The sequence below is a fragment of the Schistocerca serialis genome, chromosome 5 (assembly GCF_023864345.2).
Source record: "Schistocerca serialis cubense isolate TAMUIC-IGC-003099 chromosome 5, iqSchSeri2.2, whole genome shotgun sequence".
Lineage (NCBI taxonomy): Eukaryota > Metazoa > Arthropoda > Insecta > Orthoptera > Acrididae > Schistocerca > Schistocerca serialis.
In genome coordinates this window covers 454,636,806-454,659,235 of record NC_064642.1, presented here as the reverse complement: position 1 = coordinate 454,659,235, position 22,430 = coordinate 454,636,806, and the positions used below count along the sequence as shown (strand labels likewise).

The 22,430-nt window shown below is 45.5% G+C and overlaps 1 protein-coding gene across 1 annotated transcript in view; it reads right to left on the bottom strand.

Moving 5' to 3' along the window:
* Positions 1-22,430, bottom strand: part of LOC126481065 (rho GTPase-activating protein 1-like) — a 96,046-nt gene that overhangs the window by 53,812 nt on the left and 19,804 nt on the right. The window contains exon 3 of the mRNA XM_050104549.1: positions 11-308. Coding sequence (XP_049960506.1) covers positions 11-308 — 298 coding nt within the window. The remainder of the gene's footprint in view (positions 1-10; positions 309-22,430) is intronic.

Below are 22,430 nucleotides of genomic sequence, written 5' to 3'. Positions count from 1 at the left end.
CCACACAAACCTTAACAGACGATCATGATTAATCTCCTTATTTGATGGTAGTTTGCAAGCAGACACAACAATCACTTTTCTTCCATAGGTGTCATCCCCAGCAACTTCAACAATTCCATAATTTGCAACATCACTGAAATCATCCTCTTCTCCATCATCTTCAGGAAAATGGTAAGACAGGCTATCAACACCTGTTGAAATGACAGGGGCATTTACAAGTTCCTCTTCAAAATTTTCTTCTATTGTTCCATCAGAGACAGGAGATTCCAAGTAATCCAGTCCTGTTGCTTCAACCTTCTCCTCCAAATCTGTACAGAAAGCACAAAAATGCAGGCAAACAGAGAACTAGCAGACTGTGACTGTGGGTAAGCTAATATTCACAGCATTAGCCTGAAGTACACATATTCAAGTATCACAAGTCAGTCACATACATCCACTGCAAAGTAATATATAGACATATTACACACAGAGCAGTAAATCACTTCAAAACAAATAAAAACATTAGACTTGGGAAGATCAACGGGACGAGTGAACTGGTAATGACAAACTAAAGGACCCATCTAGAGATTCACACTTAAAGTTTAAGCTTCTGTCCAATAGTCTTGAGAAATTTCTTCTGTTCAGATACATATACAAGAAGACCGCTGGGCTAATATTATTAAGTGGCTGCATACACTTTCAGAGATAGTTTTATATATTTATTTGGTTATGCATTTGACAATATTAGGGTCTTTGTGACCCGACAAACATCAAATGAACACACTTAACATGGCTGCCATAATTTATTTTAACAATAACAATATTTCAGGGTGCATTATCAAATTACAATTTTAATCACAGCTAGCTGTAATCTACTGGTGACTGAGGGCCTCCTCCAGACTTCTTCATATATTACACAGCACAGGTTGGTGCTCAAGGACCAAAGACATTGGTCGGCATCACTGTGATATGCTTCACCAGCATGTCATACCTGCCTACAGGAGAGAGATGCATAACTCAAGTTTCATGCAAGGTGGGGTCCTACCATATACCACTTGTGAAGTTCACTTGCTTCTCCAAAACACATTTGGAAACAATCGAATTATCAGCCGATTGTTTCCAAATGCTTGGCCGGCATGATCATTTGCTCTCACTCCCTGTTATTTCTGGTTGTGGGTCTACCTGAAGCACAGGGTTTACCACAGGAAAATTCACACGTGCTGATCTGAAGTGCAGCATATAAAGAGGGGTAGCCAGCATACCTCAGACTTGCTTCATTTTGCAGTGCAGAATGCAATCCTGTGCTTTCATGCTCTTCTGGACACTGATGAAGAAACGAAACTAAAGCTGTGTAAAGTGACTCTATAAGAGAGTTAACACTGTTTCACAAGACAGATCGTATGTTTCTTGTTTAATTCTACTCTATGGAAATATGCTACTTCTGGGACACCACGCAGCAGGTTATATCATATTCAAGTCCTTGCAACACGACTCAAGCTATTCTGATACAATCTGAAACCAATAAATGAATTTCTCTGGGAAAGTTAAAAGGGAGCTAATCATTGAGGTCTTTAATAATCAAAGCTTTCAGGAGAATAATAAAGGATATACTGCCAATTCAACCTTGTGGTGCCATCTGAGGCAGAGAGCCAAGCAGACAGCAAAGGGAAGAGAAGAGGATGTAAGAAGGTAAGGAAACTTAATGAGGTAGCAGAGGTGTGCCAGTCTAAAACAGCCACAGATCCTCTTGGGTCTAGTCTGTGGCCAGAGGTCAGCTTCCACACCCGTCTGGCAACCACCATTCACTGTGGAATACTGATCGAATGGGGGAAAGGTGATGAGAGCATGGTGATAAGCTTTAAATGAGCGGTACGGGTCGGGGGGGGGGGCGGTACGGATCGGGGGGGGGGGCGGTACGGGTCGGGGGGGGGCGGTACGGGTCGGGGGGGGGGGCGGTACGGGTCGGGGGGGGGGGGCGTATGGGTCGGGGGAGGGGGGGCGGTACGGGTCGAGGGGGAGGGGGCGGTACGGGTCGGGGGGGGGGGGGGGGGCGCGGTACGGGTCGGGGGCGGTAGAGGGTGGCAAGGGCTACCTCCATCTTTGTTTTTCTTGTCCTGTTTCCTATTATTATCTTTGTTTGCCTGGCAGATTTTTACCTCTGGGTGAGAATTATACTGTATAATAGGAAGGGAAGGTGAAGCAGCAAACAGGTGGCCCACAGCCCATGTCTCTGATGGGCTCCGGCTGATGCACTACTAGGCAGTTTCAGTGTGCCGAGAAGGACCCTCCGCTCAGGGATGATAGATGAGAACAACTTTTTTAGGCAAGCGGTGTGAAACAGAGGTCCCTGGTGAGGGAAAGAGGTAAAGAGTGTCTTGCCCCCCCCCCCCCCCCATATATAGATGCATATAGTTGTTACCGCAATGTGCCATTTGGGGGGGGGGGGGGGGGGAATAGCATACGAGTTCATCACTGTTACACACCCGGATTTAATTACTCTGTTTGTGAAGTTTGTGATCATTTGAAGTGGATGTAGACGTTCATATTTTTTCTTCAACTCAAAATTCAGTATTTATATGAATATAATGTGCATTTTGGTTTTACCACACGCATTATTCAAAAACGGGGTGTGCCTAGCATTCGATGGAGCATTACATTTTAGTACTATCTTCAATCTATCGTTCATCGGCAACATCACTGAAATTTACGTATTGTTTCTTACACTATAATGCATTGCCGTAATTCTCACCTTCATTACATTACTGTTGACCTATTACTGGATACTGTGTTGGCATTAGGTATTCACAAAAGGGAAGACTAGCAGAACAATATCACACACTGATACTTTCAAGTACAAAGTAATTTTTAATGCTAAAATATATGGTAACAGGAGGCAGGATAAGAGTTAATGCAGTTGAGAGTAACATTCACCTAGAGAAGCAACAGACACTGTCATTATTTGCAACTACCACAACTAGATGATGAAGAGGAGATGTCTCTTGTCAGACAAGAGATGTTTGATTTATTTATTTATTTATTTATTGTTCCGTGGGACCACATTAAGGAGAAGTCTCCATGGTCATGGAATGAGTCAATACATGAAATTATAACACGATTGTAGAAACAGATAAAATGAAATATAAGAAACATATTCAGTTGTAGATCGTAGAAACAGATAAAATGAAATATAAGAAACATATTAAGCTGACACGTCGTTAGTTTAAATAAAGAAAATCAAGAATGTAACACTGGAATTTGCTTAATTTTTTAGCTCTTCCAGGAGCTCCTCGACAGAATAGAAGGAGTGAGCCATGAGGAAATTCTTCAGTTTAGACTTAAAAGTGTTTGGGCTACTGCTAAGATTTTTGAGTTCTTGTGGTAGCTTACTGAAAATGGATGCTGCAGCATACTGCACTCCTTTCTGCACAAGAGTCAAGGAAGTGCATTCCACATGCAGATTTGATTTCTGCCTAGTATTAACTGAGTGAAAGCTGCTAACTCTTGGGAATAAGCTAATATTGCTAACAACAAACGGCATTAAAGAAAATACATACTGTGAGGGCAATGTCAAAATTCCCAGACTATGGAATAGGGGTCGACAAGAGGTTTTCGAACTTACACCACACATAGCTCGAACAGCCCGTTTTTGAGCCAAAAATACCCTTTTTGAATCAGAAGAATTACCCCAAAAAATAATACCAGATGACATAAGCATATTAAAATATGCGAAGTAGGCTACTTTTCGTGTTGAAATGTCACTTATTTCAGATACTGTTCTAATGGTAAATAAAGCGGCATTTAGTTTCTGAACAAGATCCTGAACATGGGCTTTCCACAACAGCTTACTATCTATCTGTACGCCTAGGAACTTGAACTGTTCCGTCTCGCTTATAACATGCCCATTCTGTCTGACTAAAATATCAGTTCTTGTTGAATTGTGAGTTAGAAACTATAAAAACTGAGTCTTACTGTGATTTAGCATCAAATTATTTTCCACAAGCCACGAACTTATTTCATGAACTACATTATTTGTTACTGTTTCAATATTACACACAAGATCCTTCACTACCAAGCTGGTGTCATCAGCAAACAGAAATATTTTTGCATCACCTGTAATACTAGAAGGCATATCATTTATATAAATAAGAAACAGCAGTGGCCCAACACCGATCCTTGGGGAACGCCCCATTTAACAGTGCCCCATTGGGACTGAACATCATTACCACTCTCAATATTGCGGAGAATTACCTTCTGCTTTCTGTTCTTAAAGTAAGAGGCGAACCAATTGTAAGCTACTCCCCTTACTCCATAATGTTCCAACTTCTGCAGTAATATTTTGTGGTCAACACAGTCAAAAGCCTTCGTTAAATCAAAGAAAACACCTAACGTTCACAACCTTTTATTTAATCCGTCCAAAACCTCACAGAGAAAAGAGACTATAGCATTTTCAGTTGTTAAGCCATTTCTAAAACCAAACTGTACATTTGACAGCAAATTATGTGAATTTAAATGCTGCAGTAACCTTGTATATACAACCCTCTCGATAACTTTAGCAAACACCGATGGCATAGAAATAGGTCTATAATTATCAACATTATCCCTGTCTCCCTTTTTATAAAGTGGCATCACTACAGAGTACTTTAATCAGTCAGGAAACCGACCACTCCTAAAGGAAAAGTTACAGATATGGCTAAGTACTGGGCTAACATACATGGAACAATACTTCAGTATTCTGCTAGATACCCCGTCATATCCATGAGAGTTCTTGGTCTTTAGTGATTTAATTATTAACTCAATCTCCCTCTTGTCAGTATCACGGAGGAGCATTTCAGGTAACAGTCTCAGAACACTTTTTTCTAAGAGCGCTATATGATTCCCTGTTGGGACTAGGTTTCTATTTAGTTCACCTGCTATATTCAGAAAGTGATTATTAAATACTGTACATATATGCAACTTATCAGTAACACGGACATTCCCACTACGCACTGATTCTATATCCTCAACCTGTCTCTGCAGACCAGCCACTTCCTTTACGACTGACCATATGGTTTTAATTTTATCCTAAGACTTAGCTTTTGTATCTGCATACCACATACTTTTTGCCTTCCTAATAACTTTTTTAAGCACCTTACAATACTGTTTGTAATGGACTACTGCATTTAGATTGTCAATGCTTCTAACGTTTTGATATAATTGCCACTTTGTTCTACAAGATATTCTTATACCTTTAGTCAGCCACCCAGGCTGCCTGTTTGTGCTAGTACCCTGTTTTGAACGTTCTAACGGAAAGCAACTTTCAAAGAGCACGAGAAAAGTCTTGAGGAAAGCATTAAATTTATTGTCTACTGTATCAGCACTATAAACATCTTGCCACTCTTGTTCCTTGATAAGGTTTACAAAAGTCTCTACAGCAACTGGATCAGCTTTCCTAAAAAGTTGGTAACTATATTTAACATGTGTTGCAGCACAAAAATCTTTTAGACTTAAAATTTGTGCATCATGATCTGAAAGGCCATTCACCATTTTGCTAACAGAATGCCCTTCTAGTAATGACAAATGAACAAAAATATTGTCTATGGTTGTTCTACTGTTCCCTTGCACTCTCGTTGGAAAGAATACGGTTTGCATAAGATTATATGAATTAAGGAGGTCTACCAGCATCCTTTTCCTTGTACAATCACTTATACAATTTATATTGAAGTCACCACATATAACTAACTCTTTGTATTTCCTATAAAGTGAACCAAGAACCTCCTCTAGAGCTTTAGCAAAAATGTTGTGAAATCGGTGTCTGGGGATCTATAAATAACAACAGTAAGAAGTTTAGCTCCACTAAATTTAACCACACCTGCACAACATTTAAACACCTTTTCAGTGCAGTACTTTGAAACATCAATTGACTCAAATGGGATACCGTTTTTCACATACATGGCTACTCCCCCACACCGCAAAGAGCTCCTAGAAAAGCTGCCAGCCAACCTGTATCCTGGTAAAGGAAGCCTCTGAATTATCTCCTTATTTAAGAAGTGTTCAGATATACCAATAATTTCAGAGTCAACATCTATAAGCAGTTCACTAACTATCTCTAATACCTTGTATATTTTGATGAAATATACTAATTCCCTCATTAATCGGATACCTAAGCTTTGTCGAAAGTGGTTTCTTTGTTAGACTTCCCTTAAGCAGGAATACCTGTCAGCTGACTTCAATCTAAAAAAGGTACAGCTCTAACACCCACAACTACCGGAATTTTCCCATGAGTGATCCCACCACCCCCACCTATGCTGTCACCTATAAGCTTTGCCAACCTCCCCTTTCCATACCTGTTGAGGTGCAGGCCATGTCTAGTGAAACCCGTCCTGCTGATAGACTCCACCGACACCACTGAAATGTGACTCATGCCTTCTGTCATCAGCGCACCCCCAAGTCTCATGTTATTACGCCTGATGGCTGTTTTAAGATGAGGCTGATGGTGACGCTGAAACAGTTCCACGAAATGCTCATTCGTGTTGCCAGTCTGATTGGCTATCTTTTCCAGGTCACCATCTATGTCATGCTCCCCATCCCTATCAATACTATTACCAGCCCCACCCACAATCACTACCTGATCCTCTTTCGTAAAATCCCTACGTAACCCCCCTATGTTAAAAGTCACCTGAGCCAATCCTGCATCAGGCTTCACAATGCTGGTGACCTGGTACTCACTCCCCAAAACTTCCTGCAACTGCTGGCCTACACCTCTACCATGAGAACTACCTAACAGCAGAACCTTCTTCTTTCTCTTAGACTTTGCAACTGTCCTAGCCACCGTAACTGCTGAGGTCTGCTGCATACTTCCTACATCTACATCTACAGCTACTAGAGATTCCTCTCCACTAGACTCTGACAGTTGGTCATATCTATTACAAACACCAATAGTAAAACTATCTGAAAATCTCCTTCTCCTAGCAGATCTCTTGCCAACACCCAGCTCCCATTCCCCAACCCCCTTCTCCCTCCTCATCCTATCTAGCTCCTCCTGTGCGTTTTTCAACTGCACCTGAAGGGCACAGATCTTACGCTCCTGCTCCTCTATCAACTTACTCTTGCTACATAACCTGCAGTTCCAGGAGAGGATCTCACCAGAATGCCCACTGGCTTCCCCACTGCATTCCCCCCCAGTGAAAATACTTCAAACAAGTCTCACACCGCAATCCACTACTCACGTCTCACACCGCAATCCACTACTCACGAACCTACGGCAAAGCCCACACTTCTCACTCATGGTACAATTTTACAGTTATTGAAACAAGAAAACTACTTTATCTAAGTTCCGCTACTACAATAAGAAGATGTTAAAAACTGACTACAATAATCACAAACTTGCTCTACAAGGGAAGTAACTACTATTATTGACAGTATTAATCAACAACAAATGAGAATATAACAAAATACTAACACAGAAAGAAAATCAAACGTCTAATGACAGTAACGAAACTGAAAGCAGTTCGCAAAAATTTCTTCTGAAGTTATTTCACCGGAAAACACCAAGAACACCGGTTGAAGACTACTAAAGTTCCTAAATAAACTACTATACACAAACAATTAATTAGTACTTAGCTTTTGATGCGCCGCTACAGCTGCAACTGGTCAGCGCGGAATGTAAACATGGGTAAGAGGTTAAGTTGCTCAATACGAAACACTCACAAATATCAGGTCACAACACAAGAAAGGCAGACGTGAAAGAAGAAACCACTAATAAGTCACTTATATAGTAAATATTATCACAAAAACCGTTAAAATATATAACTGCAACCTAAAAATAGATGAAAACTTAGAGAGCGATCTCACACGCCGTCACGCGCTTATGACGTCACACCAAAGACCAAGCTCTATTGGATCATCTGACTGTGAATCCAATCTGGCCCAGGGGCAATGTGCAAGGACGCTGAGGAGCTCCCACTCTGTAAATGGAGCATTATAGGGTTCACGGTGATGTTCAGTGAACGAGAGGGCTTTCCTTTCCATCCGCTGTTTGAGGGTGCGAACTGTTAGGGTATAATTCACCGATGCAGAGGCTCGAGCACAGTGCTCAGCTAATTGTGTTTGTGTCGGTAGATAACACCCCATTGATGTTAATGTCAATGACACTGTTGGGGTCTGGTACCCACAACCACATCTGACATTCGTCCAGACTTGGGAAAGTGACATATGGTATCCAAAAGTCGAGGCATACCTCTCCCAACATTCCTGTTTCCGTCTTTTTATAAGCTGGTGATCACGGGCACGGAGCCCTTTAAAAGCTATTAGGTGCTCTAAGGAAGGGTGCCGCTTATGTCGCTGTAGAGCTCGCCTACGATCTTCAATGGCCTCAGTGATTTCTGGCGACCACCAAGGTACTGACTTTCGCCGGGGGCACCCTAAAGAACAAGGGATCATGCTTTCCGGCGCAGAAACGATTGTTCTAGTGACCCGCTCAACTACCACATCGATGGTACCATGTGGGGGAGATTCAACAGTGACGGTAGACATTGGGGGGAATGGCGCTGGGGGAGCGACAGGACGATGGGAAAGTGGTCACTACCACACAAGTCATCGTGGGCTCTCCAGTGGACAGATGGGTGAAGCCCTAGGTTGCTGACGGATAAGTCAAGGTCTAGGGGTAGCGTCTTTGATTCATAATCAAAACGTCTTCGGTCCCGGGTTTGATCCCCACCACTGCCTAAATTTTGATAAATAATCAGCATTGGCGGCCAAAGACTTCCGGCATAAGAAGTCAGCCTCATTCTGCCAACGGCCTTGTCAAAGAGGGCAGAGGGGTGGACAGAGGTTCAGGGCACTCTCTTGTCCTAGGGTTGGGAAATTGCCCCTAAAGGCGGAAGAATCAGCAATGATCAACGACATGAGGATGCAGAAGGCAACAGAAACCACTGCATTAAAGACACGTAACATGTATCCACAGGACATGTGGCCTGTAATTGAAGAAGTGTCATGATGATCTCTCCATTGGCAAAAGATTCCGGAATAGTCCCCCATTTGGATCTCTGCAAGGGGACTGCCAAGGGGGAGGTTACCGTGAGAAAAAGATTGAATAATGAACGAAAGGATAACGTTCTACGAGTCGGGGCGTGGAATGTCAGAAGCTTGAACGTGGTAGGGAAACTAGAAAATCTGAAAAGGGAAATGCAAAGGCTCAATCTAGATATAGTAGGGGTCAGTGAAGTGAAGAAGAAGGAAGACAAGGATTGCTGGTCAGATGAGTATCGGGTAATATCAACAGCAGCAGAAAATGGTGTAACAGGTGTAGGATTCGTTATGAATAGGAAGGTAGGGCAGAGGGTGTGTTACTGTGAACAGTTCAGTGACTGGGTTGTTCTAATGAGAATCGACAGCAGACCAACACCGACAACGATAGTTCAGGTATACATGCCGACGTTGCAAGCTGAAGATGAACAGATAGAGAAAGTGTATGAGGATATTGAAAGGGTAATGCAGTATGTAAAGGGGGACGAAAATCTAATAGTCATGGGCGACTGGAATGCAGTTGTAGGGGAAGGAGTAGAAGAAAAGGTTACAGGAGAATATGGGCTTGGGACAAGGAATGAAAGAGGAGAAAGACTAATTGAGTTCTGTAACAAGTTTCAGCTAGTAACAGCGAATAACCTATTCAAGAATCACAAGAGGAGGAGGTATACTTGGAAAAGGCTGGGAGGCACGGGAAGATTTCAATTAGATTACATCATGGTCAGACAGAGATTCCGAAATCAGATACTGGATTGTAAGGCGTACCCAGGAGCAGATATAGACTCAGATCACAATATACTAGTGATGAAGAGTAGGCTGAAGTTCAAGACATTAGTCAGGAAGAATCAAAACGCAAAGGAGTGGGATACGGAAGTACTAAGGAATGACGAGACACGTTTGAAGTTATCTAACGCTATAGATACAGCAATAAGAAATAGCGCAGTAGGCAGTACAGTTGAAGAGGAATGGACATCTCTAAAAAGGGCCATCACAGAAGTTGGGAAGGAAATCATAGGTACAAAGAAGGTAGCTGCGAAGAAACCATGGGTAACAGAAGAAATACTTCAGTTGATTGATGAAAGGAGGAAGTACAAACACGTTCCGGGAAAATCAGGAATACAGAAATACAAGTCACTGAGGAATGAAATAAATAGGAAGTGCAGGGAAGCTAAGACGAAATGGCTGCAGGAAAAATGTGAAGACATCGAAAAAGATATGATTGTCGGAAGGACAAACTCAGCATACAGGAAAGTCAAAACAACCTTTGGTGACATTAAAAGCAACGGTGGTAACATTAAGAGTGCAACGGGAATTCCACTGTTAAATGCAGAGGAGAGAGCAGATAGGTGGAAAGAATACATTGAAAGCCTCTATGAGGGTGAAGATTTGTCTGATGTGATAGAAGAAGAAACAGGAGTCGATTTAGAAGAGATAGGGGATCCAGTATTAGAATCGGAATTTAAAAGAGCTTTGGAGGACTTACAGTCAAAGAAGGCAGAAGGGATAGATAACATTCCATCAGAATTTATAAAATCATTGGGGGAAGTGGCAACAAAACGACTATTCACGTTGGTGTGTAGAGTATATGAGTCTAGCAATATACCATCTGACTTTCGGAAAAGCATCATCCACACAATTCTGAAGACGGTAAGAGCTGACAAGTGCAAGAATTATCACACAATCAGCTTAACAGCTCATGCATCGAAGCTGCTTACAAGAATAATACACAGAAGAATGGAAAAGAAAATTGAGAATGCACCAGGTGAAGATCAGTTTGGCTTTAGGAAAAGTAAAGGGACGAGAGAGGCAATTCTGACATTACAGCTAATAATGGAAGCAAGGCTAAAGAAAAATCAAGACACTTTCATAGGATTTGTCAACCTGGAAAAAGCGTTCGACAATATAAAATGGTGCAAGCTGTTCGAGATTCTGAAAAAAGTAGGGGTAAGCTATAGGGAGAGACGGGTCATATACAATATGTACAACAACCAAGAGGGAATAATAAGAGTGGACGATCAAGAACGAAGTGCTCGTACTAAGAAGGGTGTAAGACAAGGCTGTAGCCTTTCGCCCCTACTCTTCCATCTGTACATCGAGGAAGCAATGATGGAAAGAAAAGATAGGGTCAGGTCTGGAATTAAAATACAAGGTGAAAGGATATCAATGATACGATTCGCTGATGACATTGCTATCCTGAGTGAAAGTGAAGAAGAATTAAATGATCTGCTGAACGGAATGAACAGTCTAATGAGTACACAGTATGGTTTGAGAGTAAATCGGAGAAAGACGAAGGTAATGAGAAGTAGTAGAAATGAGAACAGCGAGAAACTTAACATCAGGATTGATGGTCACGAAGTCAATGAAGTTAAGGAATTCTGCTACCTAGGCAGTAAAATAACCAATGACGGACGGAGCAAGGAGGACATCAAAAGCAGACTCGCTATGGCAAAAAAGTAATTTCTGGCCAAGAGAAGTCTACTAATATCAAATACCAGCCTTAATTTGAGGAAGAAATTTCTGAGGATGTACGTCTGGAGTACAGCATTGTATGGTAGTGAAACATGGACTGTGGGAAAACCGGAACAGAAGAGAATCGAAGCATTTGAGATGTGGTGCTATAGGCGAACGTTGAAAATTAGGTGGACTGATAAGGTAAGGAATGAGGAGGTTCTATGCAGAATCGGAGAGGAAAGGAATATGTGGAAAACACTGATACGGAGAAGGGACAGGATGATAGGACATCTGCTAAGACATGAGGGAATGACTTCCATGGTACTAGAGGGAGCTGTAGAGGGCAAAAACTGTAGAGGAAGACAGAGATTGGAATACGTCAAGCAAATAATTGAGGATGTAGGTTGCAAGTGCTACTCTGAGATGAAGAGGTTAGCACAGGAAAGGAATTCGAGGCGGGCCGCATCAAACCAGTCAGTAGACTGATGACAAAAAGTCAATGGCCGAGTAAGTGCCATGAGCCACACTGAAATGTGTGGGGACCCCAGTACTTAAGAGGCAGAGGTTGATTTGAGACAGGAAAGTTTCAACATCTCTACCTCGGCCAGTAAGCATGGCCGTTAAAACCTCCCAAAAGCAGGAGAGGTTTAGGGAGTTGATGAATCAGTGCAGCCCATGCCTTCAGGGGTATTGCGCCATCTGGAGGAAAATAAACGTTGCAGACAGTTATTTCCTGTGCCGTCCTTATCCCGACAGCCACAGCTTCAAGACTGGTTTGAAGGGGCGCAGGTTCACTGCATACTGAGTTCAGGACATAGACACAAACTCCACCTGATAAACTATTATAGTCACCATGGTTCTTTTAATATCCCCTATAGCCACAGAAGGCAGGGGTCCGCATTGCCGGGAACCAGGTTTCCTGGAGGGCAATGCAGAAAGCAGGTGTAAAGCTTAACAGCTGCTGAAACTCAGCCAGGTGGTGGAAAAAACCGCAGCAATTTCACTAGAGGATGAAGTTAGCATAAGGCTGGGAAGGCATGAAGCATGCAAGGAGGAATGTTACACCTCAGGGTCACCTGATGCCACTGATTGAGTATTTGTATCCATTCCTATCGTGAATGAGGCATCAGTGAGATCCAGGTCCTCAGGGGACACTAAAATCTCCACCTCATCCTCGGGTGCAGAATTGGGAGGGAGTGGTGGTGGTGTTGGGGCCACCGGAGTGTCCTTATTCTTAGCAGACTTTTTGTTTTGCTTGCCCTCTCGCTTCTCTTTAGGGGCTTGCTGGGAGGACTTCTCTGAAGTAGCTTCACGCACAGAGGAAGACCTTGAAGCTCTTCATCCAGCAGCTTTTGTCTCTGCCACTGGCGAGTGTCCGCTGTGGTATTAGTGGAGACCATGGGAGAGAGGGTCCCAAGAGACCCCTTTCACACAAGAGGAGCCAGAGGAGGCTGTTGCTTCTCCAGGTGGGGGGAGGGGACCGATGTCCTGTGGGTTTGAGGGGGGGGGGGGGGGGGGGCTTGCTCCCGAAGTAGGTACTTTGGGAGCAATGGAAGGAGATTTTCCCCCTACCACCAAGGGGGCGCATGTATCCTGGAGTGTTCATGACACAGTGTGTGGTACGACTGGTACCTGTGGCGGCAGTGGTAATGTAGCTGCAACATATGTGGATGTCAACCGAATGGGGTGTAATCGCCCAAATTTACGTTTAGCCTCTTGGTAAGTCAACCGGTCAGGGTCTAGTACTCCACAATTTTCCGCTGCTTTTGGAGTATTGTGCTGTCTGGCGAGCAGGGGGAGTGCTGCTCTCCACAGTTAACACAAGTGGGAGGAGACGCACATGGAGTATCCAGATGGAGTGGACGTCCATAGTCTCAACATGTGACACTGGAAGTGCAGCAGGAAGACTTGTGCCTAAATTTCCAGCACTTAAGTCAGCGCATAGGGGGAGGAAGGTTGGGTTAATGTCACAGTGGTAAACCATCATCTTGACCTTTTTAAGCAATGAATCACCCTCAAAGGCCAAGATGAAGGCACTGGTAGCAACCCTATTGTCTTTGGGTCCCCTGTAAACGCACCAGATAAAGTGAACACCCCACCTTTCTAGATTGGCACAGAGCTCGTCATCAAACTGGAAGATGAGGTCATGATGGGAAATAATCCCCTGGACCATGTTGAGGCTTTCTTAGGGAGTGATGGAAACAGAAATATCACCTAACTGGTCACAAGTGAGTAACGCCCGGAATTGGGCTGGGGATGCTGTCTGAATCAAGACTGCACCGCTTCTCATCTTGGCCAGCACTGTCACTTCCCCAAACTTATCCTCAAGATGTTCAACAAAAAATTGAGGCTTCATAGGCAGAAAGGAGTCCACGTCCATTATACTGCAGAGTACATACCGTGACAAATATGGCTCTCTTCTTTCTGTATCTCTACATTCCTCAAACTGTGTAGCGAGGGAGGGAAACGATTTAGGGTCATATCTGTCAGCATGGTACTCGATCTTGCCCTTCTTAAAGACTGCTGGTGCCATATGGCCACCAGCAAGACATGACTTAGTCTGCTTCATTGCAGGTCATCCGCCCTGATGCCACCCACTCCAATCAGGGGCTCTCCCCATGGGCACCACTCTGCTCAGCAAAAGCCATCTGGCATGATGGGCATTGCTGGAGTCCTGATGCCCCAGGAAGACAGGCATCTACTCCTTCGCATACATGAGGAGTTTACAGCTCAGGCATCGCAGTGCGATCCCTGTGTTGTCAGGGGCCTACCACCAATTGGGTACATGACGGTTCCACCACAACAGACTGTCTACTGTGCTGGATATTGGGCACAGAGAAATCCAATATTGTCATGGGGGGGGGGGGGGGGCGAAAGAGGACAGGAGGCTATGGAAGAAGATGACATACCCTGGAAAGAGTCCTTACCCAAATAGCTGAATCGCAGGTGGAGATGCAAAGCCATGACAAGGTTCAGGAGAGCGAATCTAAGGGCACTATGGATAACTCATGCACCACATAAGGCATTCTTCCCCATATGGCCGGCACTTATGTACAATTTGGAAAGTGTACAGGTCAAACCATAAAATGGGAACTGAACTTATAGGGCCAAAAAGTGTGAGACACCTTTTAGTTACCTCTTATGACAGGCAGGGATACCTTGGGCCTATTCTAACCCCCAGCCTCACTTGGGGGAGGGGGGGGGGGGGGCTGATTGAAAGGCAACTTCAATAGATGAGTCATAGCAGGAAACAGTATATTGGCAGGCTACTGCCTGTGCCATTCTTAAGTGATTGGCAGGTAACAAGAAATCAGCAGCTAGTATCCACAGAGTAGGGTTTTCCTGCAGCAAAGCATTAACGTCACATGGCAGTTTTATTGAGGCCACTGTTTATGCTGCCACACCCATGTCAACTGGTGCTGTTGGCTAGCGAACAGATGCAGTCTGTAAGATTGAAATCGCTGGCAGCCAGGCCATGGATAACTTACAGTTATTCTCCCTGTTCACATTTTTGGTGTGTTTGATTATTCCATAGCCTCTCTTATTTTTCACATCCATGGCTGTCAAGGAAGCACATGAGATTCTAGAAAATTTAGAAAATGGCCATGTTGCTGGTTATGTTGAGCTACAGATAACTTCTGTTCTGTTCCTGTTGTACATAACACTCATGATCCGACACTCGAGTACTAACGGCTCTCCCAGTTTCACCAATATCTACTTTGCTGCATTCACACTGAAGTTTGTAGATTGGTTTTGTTTTGCTTTAGGGCACAAAAATCAATTGGCATAACATGCGCCCAAATTAAAACTATAGAACACAAAGACAGAGAGGAGTTAAAAAACGACTATATGTCAATTCCAATTGACACAAGGGAAGACAGCTAAAAACAGGGATGTGGAGAAAGGGCTAAAAACGACACGACACAGAAACTGAGGTACAATACTAAAAATTAAATGGCCTTCACTATACCACTTTGGCAAATAGAAAGTAAAATAATGCGACAGCCCATGTGTCATTTGCTAAAACAGCCTATAACTCAGATGGCAAACCCAAGCGAGAATGTAAATGGTTAAAAAATGGGCATTCCATCTGGAAGTGGTGGACAGTTAAAACTTGGGCACAATGTGTATAAAGTGGTGGGGGGTAGCGCCACTTATCAAATGACGATGACTAAAAAGGCTGTGCCCAATAGGCAGCCTAGAGGTGGTCGTCCACGCCACCGGAAGAGGCTTAATATGCTGAAATTTATTCCCGTGAAGGAAGGACCCTTGGCGATGCCAAAGGGACACCGCCTCCTGATGGACAGCAACACAGATATCATCGGAGGGAATATAGAAACTAGCAGGCTGAGGTATGAGGGCTGCAGCTTTGGCAGCAGCGTCAGCAGCCTTGTTTCCTGGCAGACCGACATGACCAGGAACCCAAATGAACATCACAGTGGCTCCACCAAGAGTGAGCAAGTGACAGTTTTCCTCGACCCGCTGCACTAAGGGATCGGCAGTGTACAGCGCACATAGACTTTGAAGGGCGCTGAGTGACTCTGAGCAGAGGACACAATTGAAAAGTCTATGTTGCCAGATGTACCCCATGGCCTGTTACATGGCAAAGAGCTTGGCTTTAAGTACTGAGCAGTGTGCTGGAAGCCAATATCAAAAGACACCCACGCCAGTGACAAAGGCACATCCAACCCCATGGTCAGTCTTAGAGCCATCAGCATATACAAAGGTACTATTGCGAAGTTCCATGCGAATGTCGTGAAACTGAAGGCGATAGAGCGAGGCTGGAGTAGTGTCCTTAGAAAGCAAATGAAGGCCAAGGTTAGCATGGACCGCTTCACGAAGCCAAGGTGGTGAAAGGGTTCGAACCCAGTGGGAAAGGTGTATGTAGTGCGAAGTTAAGCTGCCGTAGCAAGTGCTAAAAGTGGAGTCCAGGAGGTGACAGAGAAGGGGGACGCGCCCCATACTGCTGACCAAAGGAATCATCAAAGAAAGAGGCATAGGATGGGTGGCCACACATGGCAGACAAACAGCATGCATACTTGCTGAGGAGAAAGTCACGGCGGTAGGACAATGGTATTTGGTTGGTTGGATTAAAAGAGGGGGAAAGGGACCAAACTAAGAGGTCATCAGTCCCTTGCTCCAAATAAAAGAATGCCACAAATGTGAGAATAAAACAAATGAGACTGACAACTCAAAACAGAATGAAGGGAAAAATCACAAGAAAGATGAAGGGCAAGAAACACGTAAATGGACGAAAGGGGACAAGAAAACCACAGAAATGCAAGAAAGGGGAAGAAGAGATTAAAAGAACAAAGCAAATTATCATGGCTGGCTGACCACTCTGGAACACATTAAAACCTCCACCGTAGAAGCACTAGGGTGGAGGGCACAGAGGGACAAAGGACATGCACTAAAACTTAAATCAAATGATAAAAACCATCCTCATGAATAAAATGTAAAACTAAATCAGACGATGAGGCGTTGTCAAATAAAATTAGCGGCAACGAGTCCGATGACCCAAGATTTTGTCACTGGATAGTCAAAGTGGGACAGTGCACCAGAATATGGGCCACTGTCAACCGGGCACCGCACCAACACTCAGGTGGGTCTTCACGGCACAGGAGGTAACCGTTGGTCACCCAAGCATGGCCAACGCGGAACAGCAGAGAACAACCGATTCCCTGAAGAGGCCCCCATGGAAGACTTCCACACATTCGTAGTCTCCTTAATAACAAGCAGTTTTTTGCGTTTACTGTTATGCCATTCCATCTCCCAAAGCTGAAAAACCCTACGGCTTACGTTAGAACACAGGTCAGGTTCAGAGGTGCCCATCTCCAGAAGCAGTTTCCACGTAGTCTGTTTGGCAGCCTGTCGGCTAGTTTGTTGGCTGGGATGCCGACACGTCCTGGGGTCCACACGAACACCACTGAACGAAGGGACCAGTCTAGGACACAGATGAACTCTGGGATGGACGCTACCAAAGGATGGCAAGGGTAGCACTGGCCAATAGCTTGTAGGTTGCTCAACGAGTCAGTACACAGAAGAAACAATTACCCAGGGCATGAACGGATATACTGAAGTGCACTAGAGATGGCCACCAGCTCTGCAATGAATACGCTGTGGCCATTGGGCAAGGAATGTTGTTCGAAATGGCCTCTGTGGACGTAGGCAAAGTCAACATGACCATCTCCCATCGAGCCGTCAGTGTAAACCACTTCAGAGCCCCGGAACACATCAAGAATCAAGAGGAAGTGACAGCGGAGAGCGGCAGGAGTAACTGAGTCCTTAGGGTCATGTGAAAGGACCAGACGAATCTGCGGCCTAGGTGTACATCATGGAGTTGTACGGGGACGGACCTGGATGGGAGGTGGTAAAGGGAAGGACTCCAGTTCACACAGAAGGGATCACACGTGAACCGCAATCATTAGTCCTGACCTGGGTCGCCGATGTCACAGATGAACTGCTGCGGGTGGAAAAAGGAGACGATAATTCAGATGCTCAGAACTATGAATGTGTGCAATGTAACTGGCGAGCAGCTGTGCATGTCGGATCTGCAATGGGGGGACTCTCTGGCCTCCACCAGGACACTGATCGACAGACTCGCTCTAAAAGCTCACGTCACTAGACAAATGCCACAGTGGAGCGTTGGGTAGAGTACACGAAACACTGAGGGCACCTACAGTCAAGGCGGGATTGAACAAGGGCTCTGTAGAGCTGCAGCAGAGTAGAGCAATCTGCACCCCAGTTGGTGTTGCTCAGGCAGCAGAGGGCATTGAGGTGTTGCCAGCACTTCCACTTAGGCTGACGAAGGTGAGGTAGCCAAGACAATCGGGAGTCAAAAACCAGTCTTAATAATTGATACGTCTCCACTACAGTGAGTAGATCATCCTGAAGGTATAGTTCTGGTTCGCGGATGAACGGTACAATCCCGACAGATGTGCATGACACACGACTTAGTGGCCGAAAACTGCAAGCCATGGGAGAGAACCCATTACTGCGCCTTGTGGATGACTCCTTGTAGGGGCCGTTCAGCAACACCTGTGCTGGTGGAGCAGTACGAAATGCAGAAGTCATCTGCATACAGAGAGGGTGAGATGGATGGCACTATAACTGCTGCTAGACTGTTAATGGCCACTAAAAATAGTGGTACACTCAATACAGAGCCCTGCAGTACTTCATTCTCCTGGGCATGGGAGGAGGGGGGACCTGTGGGAGGCATAACTTGGACATGGAAAGCACGGAACGACAGAAAATTCTGGATAAAAATTGAAAGCGGGCCTCGTAGGCCCCACTCGTATAATGTGGCAAGTATATGATGTCACCAGGTAGTTTCATACACTTCGCGTAGATAAAAAAAGGCGGCACGGATGGCAGACTCTAGGGATACAAGATTATCAGGGGTAGAGTGCGTGGAGTCACGTGCCCCAGTAGGCCATGTGACTCCAGGACCCAACCTAACCGCCATTCCAGCAGCTTACAAAGAATATTGATGAGGCTGATGGGGCAATAGCTATCCACATCAAGTGGGTTTTTGCCAGGTTTGAGCACTGGAATGATGGTGCTCCCCCGCCAGTGCAATGGAAAGACACCATCATACCAGATTTGATTGAAGACCATGAGGAGATGTGGCTTGTAGACAGCCAAGATATGTTTAATCATCTGACAGTGGATCCGATCCGGCGCAGGAGCTGTGTCGGAGCAATGTGCAAGTGGCTGAGGAGCTCCCACTTCATAAATGGGGCATTATAGGGTTCACTGTGGCATGTAGTGAACGAGAGGACTTTCCTTTCCATCCGCCATTTGTGGGTGCGAGAGGCTGGGAGGTAGTTCTCCGACACAGAGACTCGAGCATAGTATCAGCAAAGTACTCGGCAATCGCGTTTGCGTTGGTACATAGCACGGCACTGATGGTAACGCCAGGGACACCTGTTGGGGTCTGGTACTCAAAAAAACGTCTGATCTTCATCCGGATTGGGGAAGGTGACGTATGGCACCCACTGGTCGACACGTACCTCTCCCAACACTCTTGTTTCCGTCGTTTTATAAGATGGCATACATGGGCATGGAGCAGTTTAAAGACTATCAGATGCTCTAGGGAAGGGTTTCACTTATGTCACTGTAGAGCTCACCAAAGATCTATAATTGCCTCAGGGACTTCCAGTGACCACCACAGGACTGCCTTTGACTGGGGGCACCCTAAAGTGCTTGGGATTGCATTTTGCTGCAGAAATGATTGCAGTAGTCACCTACTCAATCATCACATCGATGTCACCATGTGGGGCAGAGTTAAAGGTGACATCAAAGTTGAAAGTTTCTCAATCCGCCTTGTTCAAAGCCCATCTCGGCAGGCGTCCGTGGGCCTGATGCCGGGGCAGTGACAGGAAGATGGGGAAGTCACTACCACTCAGGTCGTCATGTGCTCTCCAGTGGATAGATGGGAGAAGTCCTGGGTTGCAAATTGATAAATCAATGGCCGAGTAACTACCTTGAGCCACACTGAAATGTGTGATCGCCCCAGTATTTAAGAGGAAGAGGTCGAACTGAGACAGTAAAGTTTCAACATCTTTGCCTCAGCTGGTAAACACAGTGTCACCCCGCAAGGGGTTATGGATGTTAAAATTTCCCAAAAGCAGGAAAGGTTTAGGGAGTCGATCAATCAGTGCAGCTAATAGATTGCACTATCTGGAGAAAGATATACATTGCAAACATTTATTTCCTGTGTCATCGTTATTCTGACAGCCACAGCTTCAAGAGGTGTTTGAAGGGGCACAGGTTCACTAAAGACCGAGTTTAGGACATAAATGCAAACTCCACCTCACACTTGATTATAGATAGCCGCAATGGTCAGAGGTCCGCATTGCCAGGAACCAGGTTTCCTGGAGAGCAATGGAGAAAGCAGGTGCAAAGCTTAACAGTTGCTGTAGCTCAGTCAGGTGGTGGAAAAAACCGCTGCAAATTCACTGGAGAATGACATCATTGTGAGACTCCGAAGGCATGGAACATTCAATGAGGCAGTTTACACCTCAGAGTCACCTGCTGCCACTGACTTTTTGCCCAAGCAGTCTATATCCACTGTGTCTGGGTCCAGCGAGATCCAGGTCCTCAGCGGATGCCATAATCTCCACCCCCATCCTCAGACGCAGAGCCTGTAGGTAACGGTGGTGTGGGTGCAACTGCAAGTTCCATGTTCTTCGGGGTCTTCTTTTTCGATTTCTCGTGCTGTTCCTTGGGTTTCCCTGGCTGGGAGGTCTTCACTGAATCAGACTCCAGGACTGAGGATGAGCGCATGAAGCCCTATGACCAGCTGCTTTTGGGCTCTTTAGTCACTGGCAGGTGTCATCTTTCTCACTAGCAGAAACCAGGGAAGGGAGTGATCCAAGGGACTCCTTCCCAGAGAGAGGAGATGAAGATACTTTACGCTTCTCTGGCTCAGAAGTGGGGACTGAAATGCCCATGGTTGGGAGGGGGGGTTGCTCTCCTGAAGTAGGTGGTATGGGAGCAACAGGGAGGGAAGTGCCGCCCCCCCCCCCCCCCATCATCAAGGGGGCAGGTGTAGTCTCACGGTTCTGAGTGGCGACAGGAATTCAAGGAACTGATGGGCAGCGTAAGAAGTCATAGCCATAGGATGTAGGCGCTCAAACTTCCTCTTAGCCTCAGTGTAGGTCAGTCGGTCCAGGGTCTTATTTTCCACGATTTTCCTCTCTTTCTGTAAAATCCTGCAGTCTGGCGAGCAAGGTGAATGATGCTCTCTGCAGTTGACACAGATGTAAGGCGGAGTGCATGGAGTACTGGGATGCGACGGATGTCCACAATCTCGACAGGTGGGGCTGGAAGTGCAGCGAGAAGAAATATGGCTGAACTTCCAGCACTTAAAGCACCGCATCGGGGGAGGGACTTGACGTCACAGCAGTAGAAAATCACCTTGACATTGTCGGGCAATGTGTCACCCTTGAAGGCCAAGATGAAGGCACCGGTGGCAACCTGGTTATCCCTCAGACCCTGATGGACGCGTCGGACAAAATGAACACCTCGCTGCTCTAAATTGGCGCGCAGCTCCTTGTCAGACTGCAAAAGAAGGTCCCTGTGGAATATAGTACCCTGGACCATATTTAAGCTCTTATGAGGGGTTATGGTAACAGAAACATCCCCCAACTTGCCACAAGCAAGTGATGCCCGTGATGGGCAGAGAATGCTGTTTTTATCAAAACTTACCCAGAGTGCATTTTGGACAAGCCCTCCATCTCCCCAAACTTGTCCTCCACATGCTCCACAAAAAACTGAGGCTTCATGGTCATGAAAGATTCCCCATCAACTCTCGTACATATGAGGTACTGTGGCGAATAAGCTTCACTGCCATCCTTAGCCTGGTGTTCCTCCCATGGTGTGGCCAGGTAGGGGAACAACATGGGGTCATACTTCTTAGCATGAAGGTTAGACTTTGCTCACTTAGAGGCCGCTGGCGATGAACCACCAGCAAGAGATGATGGACTATGTTTCATTGCGTGTCATCCGCCCTGATGCCACCCACTCCAACCAGGGGCCCTCCCCACGGGCGCTACACACCCGCAGCAAAGGCCACCTGGCAGGATGGTCATTGCCGCGAGTCCCAATGCCCCAGGGTGAGGGGCATCTACTTCTTGGCTTATGAGGGGAGTTAACGGCACAGGCATCAGTAGAGCAATCCCTGTGTTGTCAGGGGGCTACAACCAACGGGGTACATGGCGGTCCCACCACAACTGACTGGCTACTGTGCTGGACATGAGGTACAAAGAAGTCAATGATCATCATCGGCACAGAAAGTGACACTGCATAGTGCATGGTGGAAAACGCATTCAGGAAGGTGTCTTTGCCCAAGAGATGGAGAATGGGTGGGACTGCAATGCGACAACGAGAAAGTGCGCTAAAGATCTCAATGCTCGTGGGCATGATGCACCATGTAAGGCGCCCTTCCCCAATTGGTTCGCTCTTCGGGACAATTTTGAAAAACTGAGGTCAAA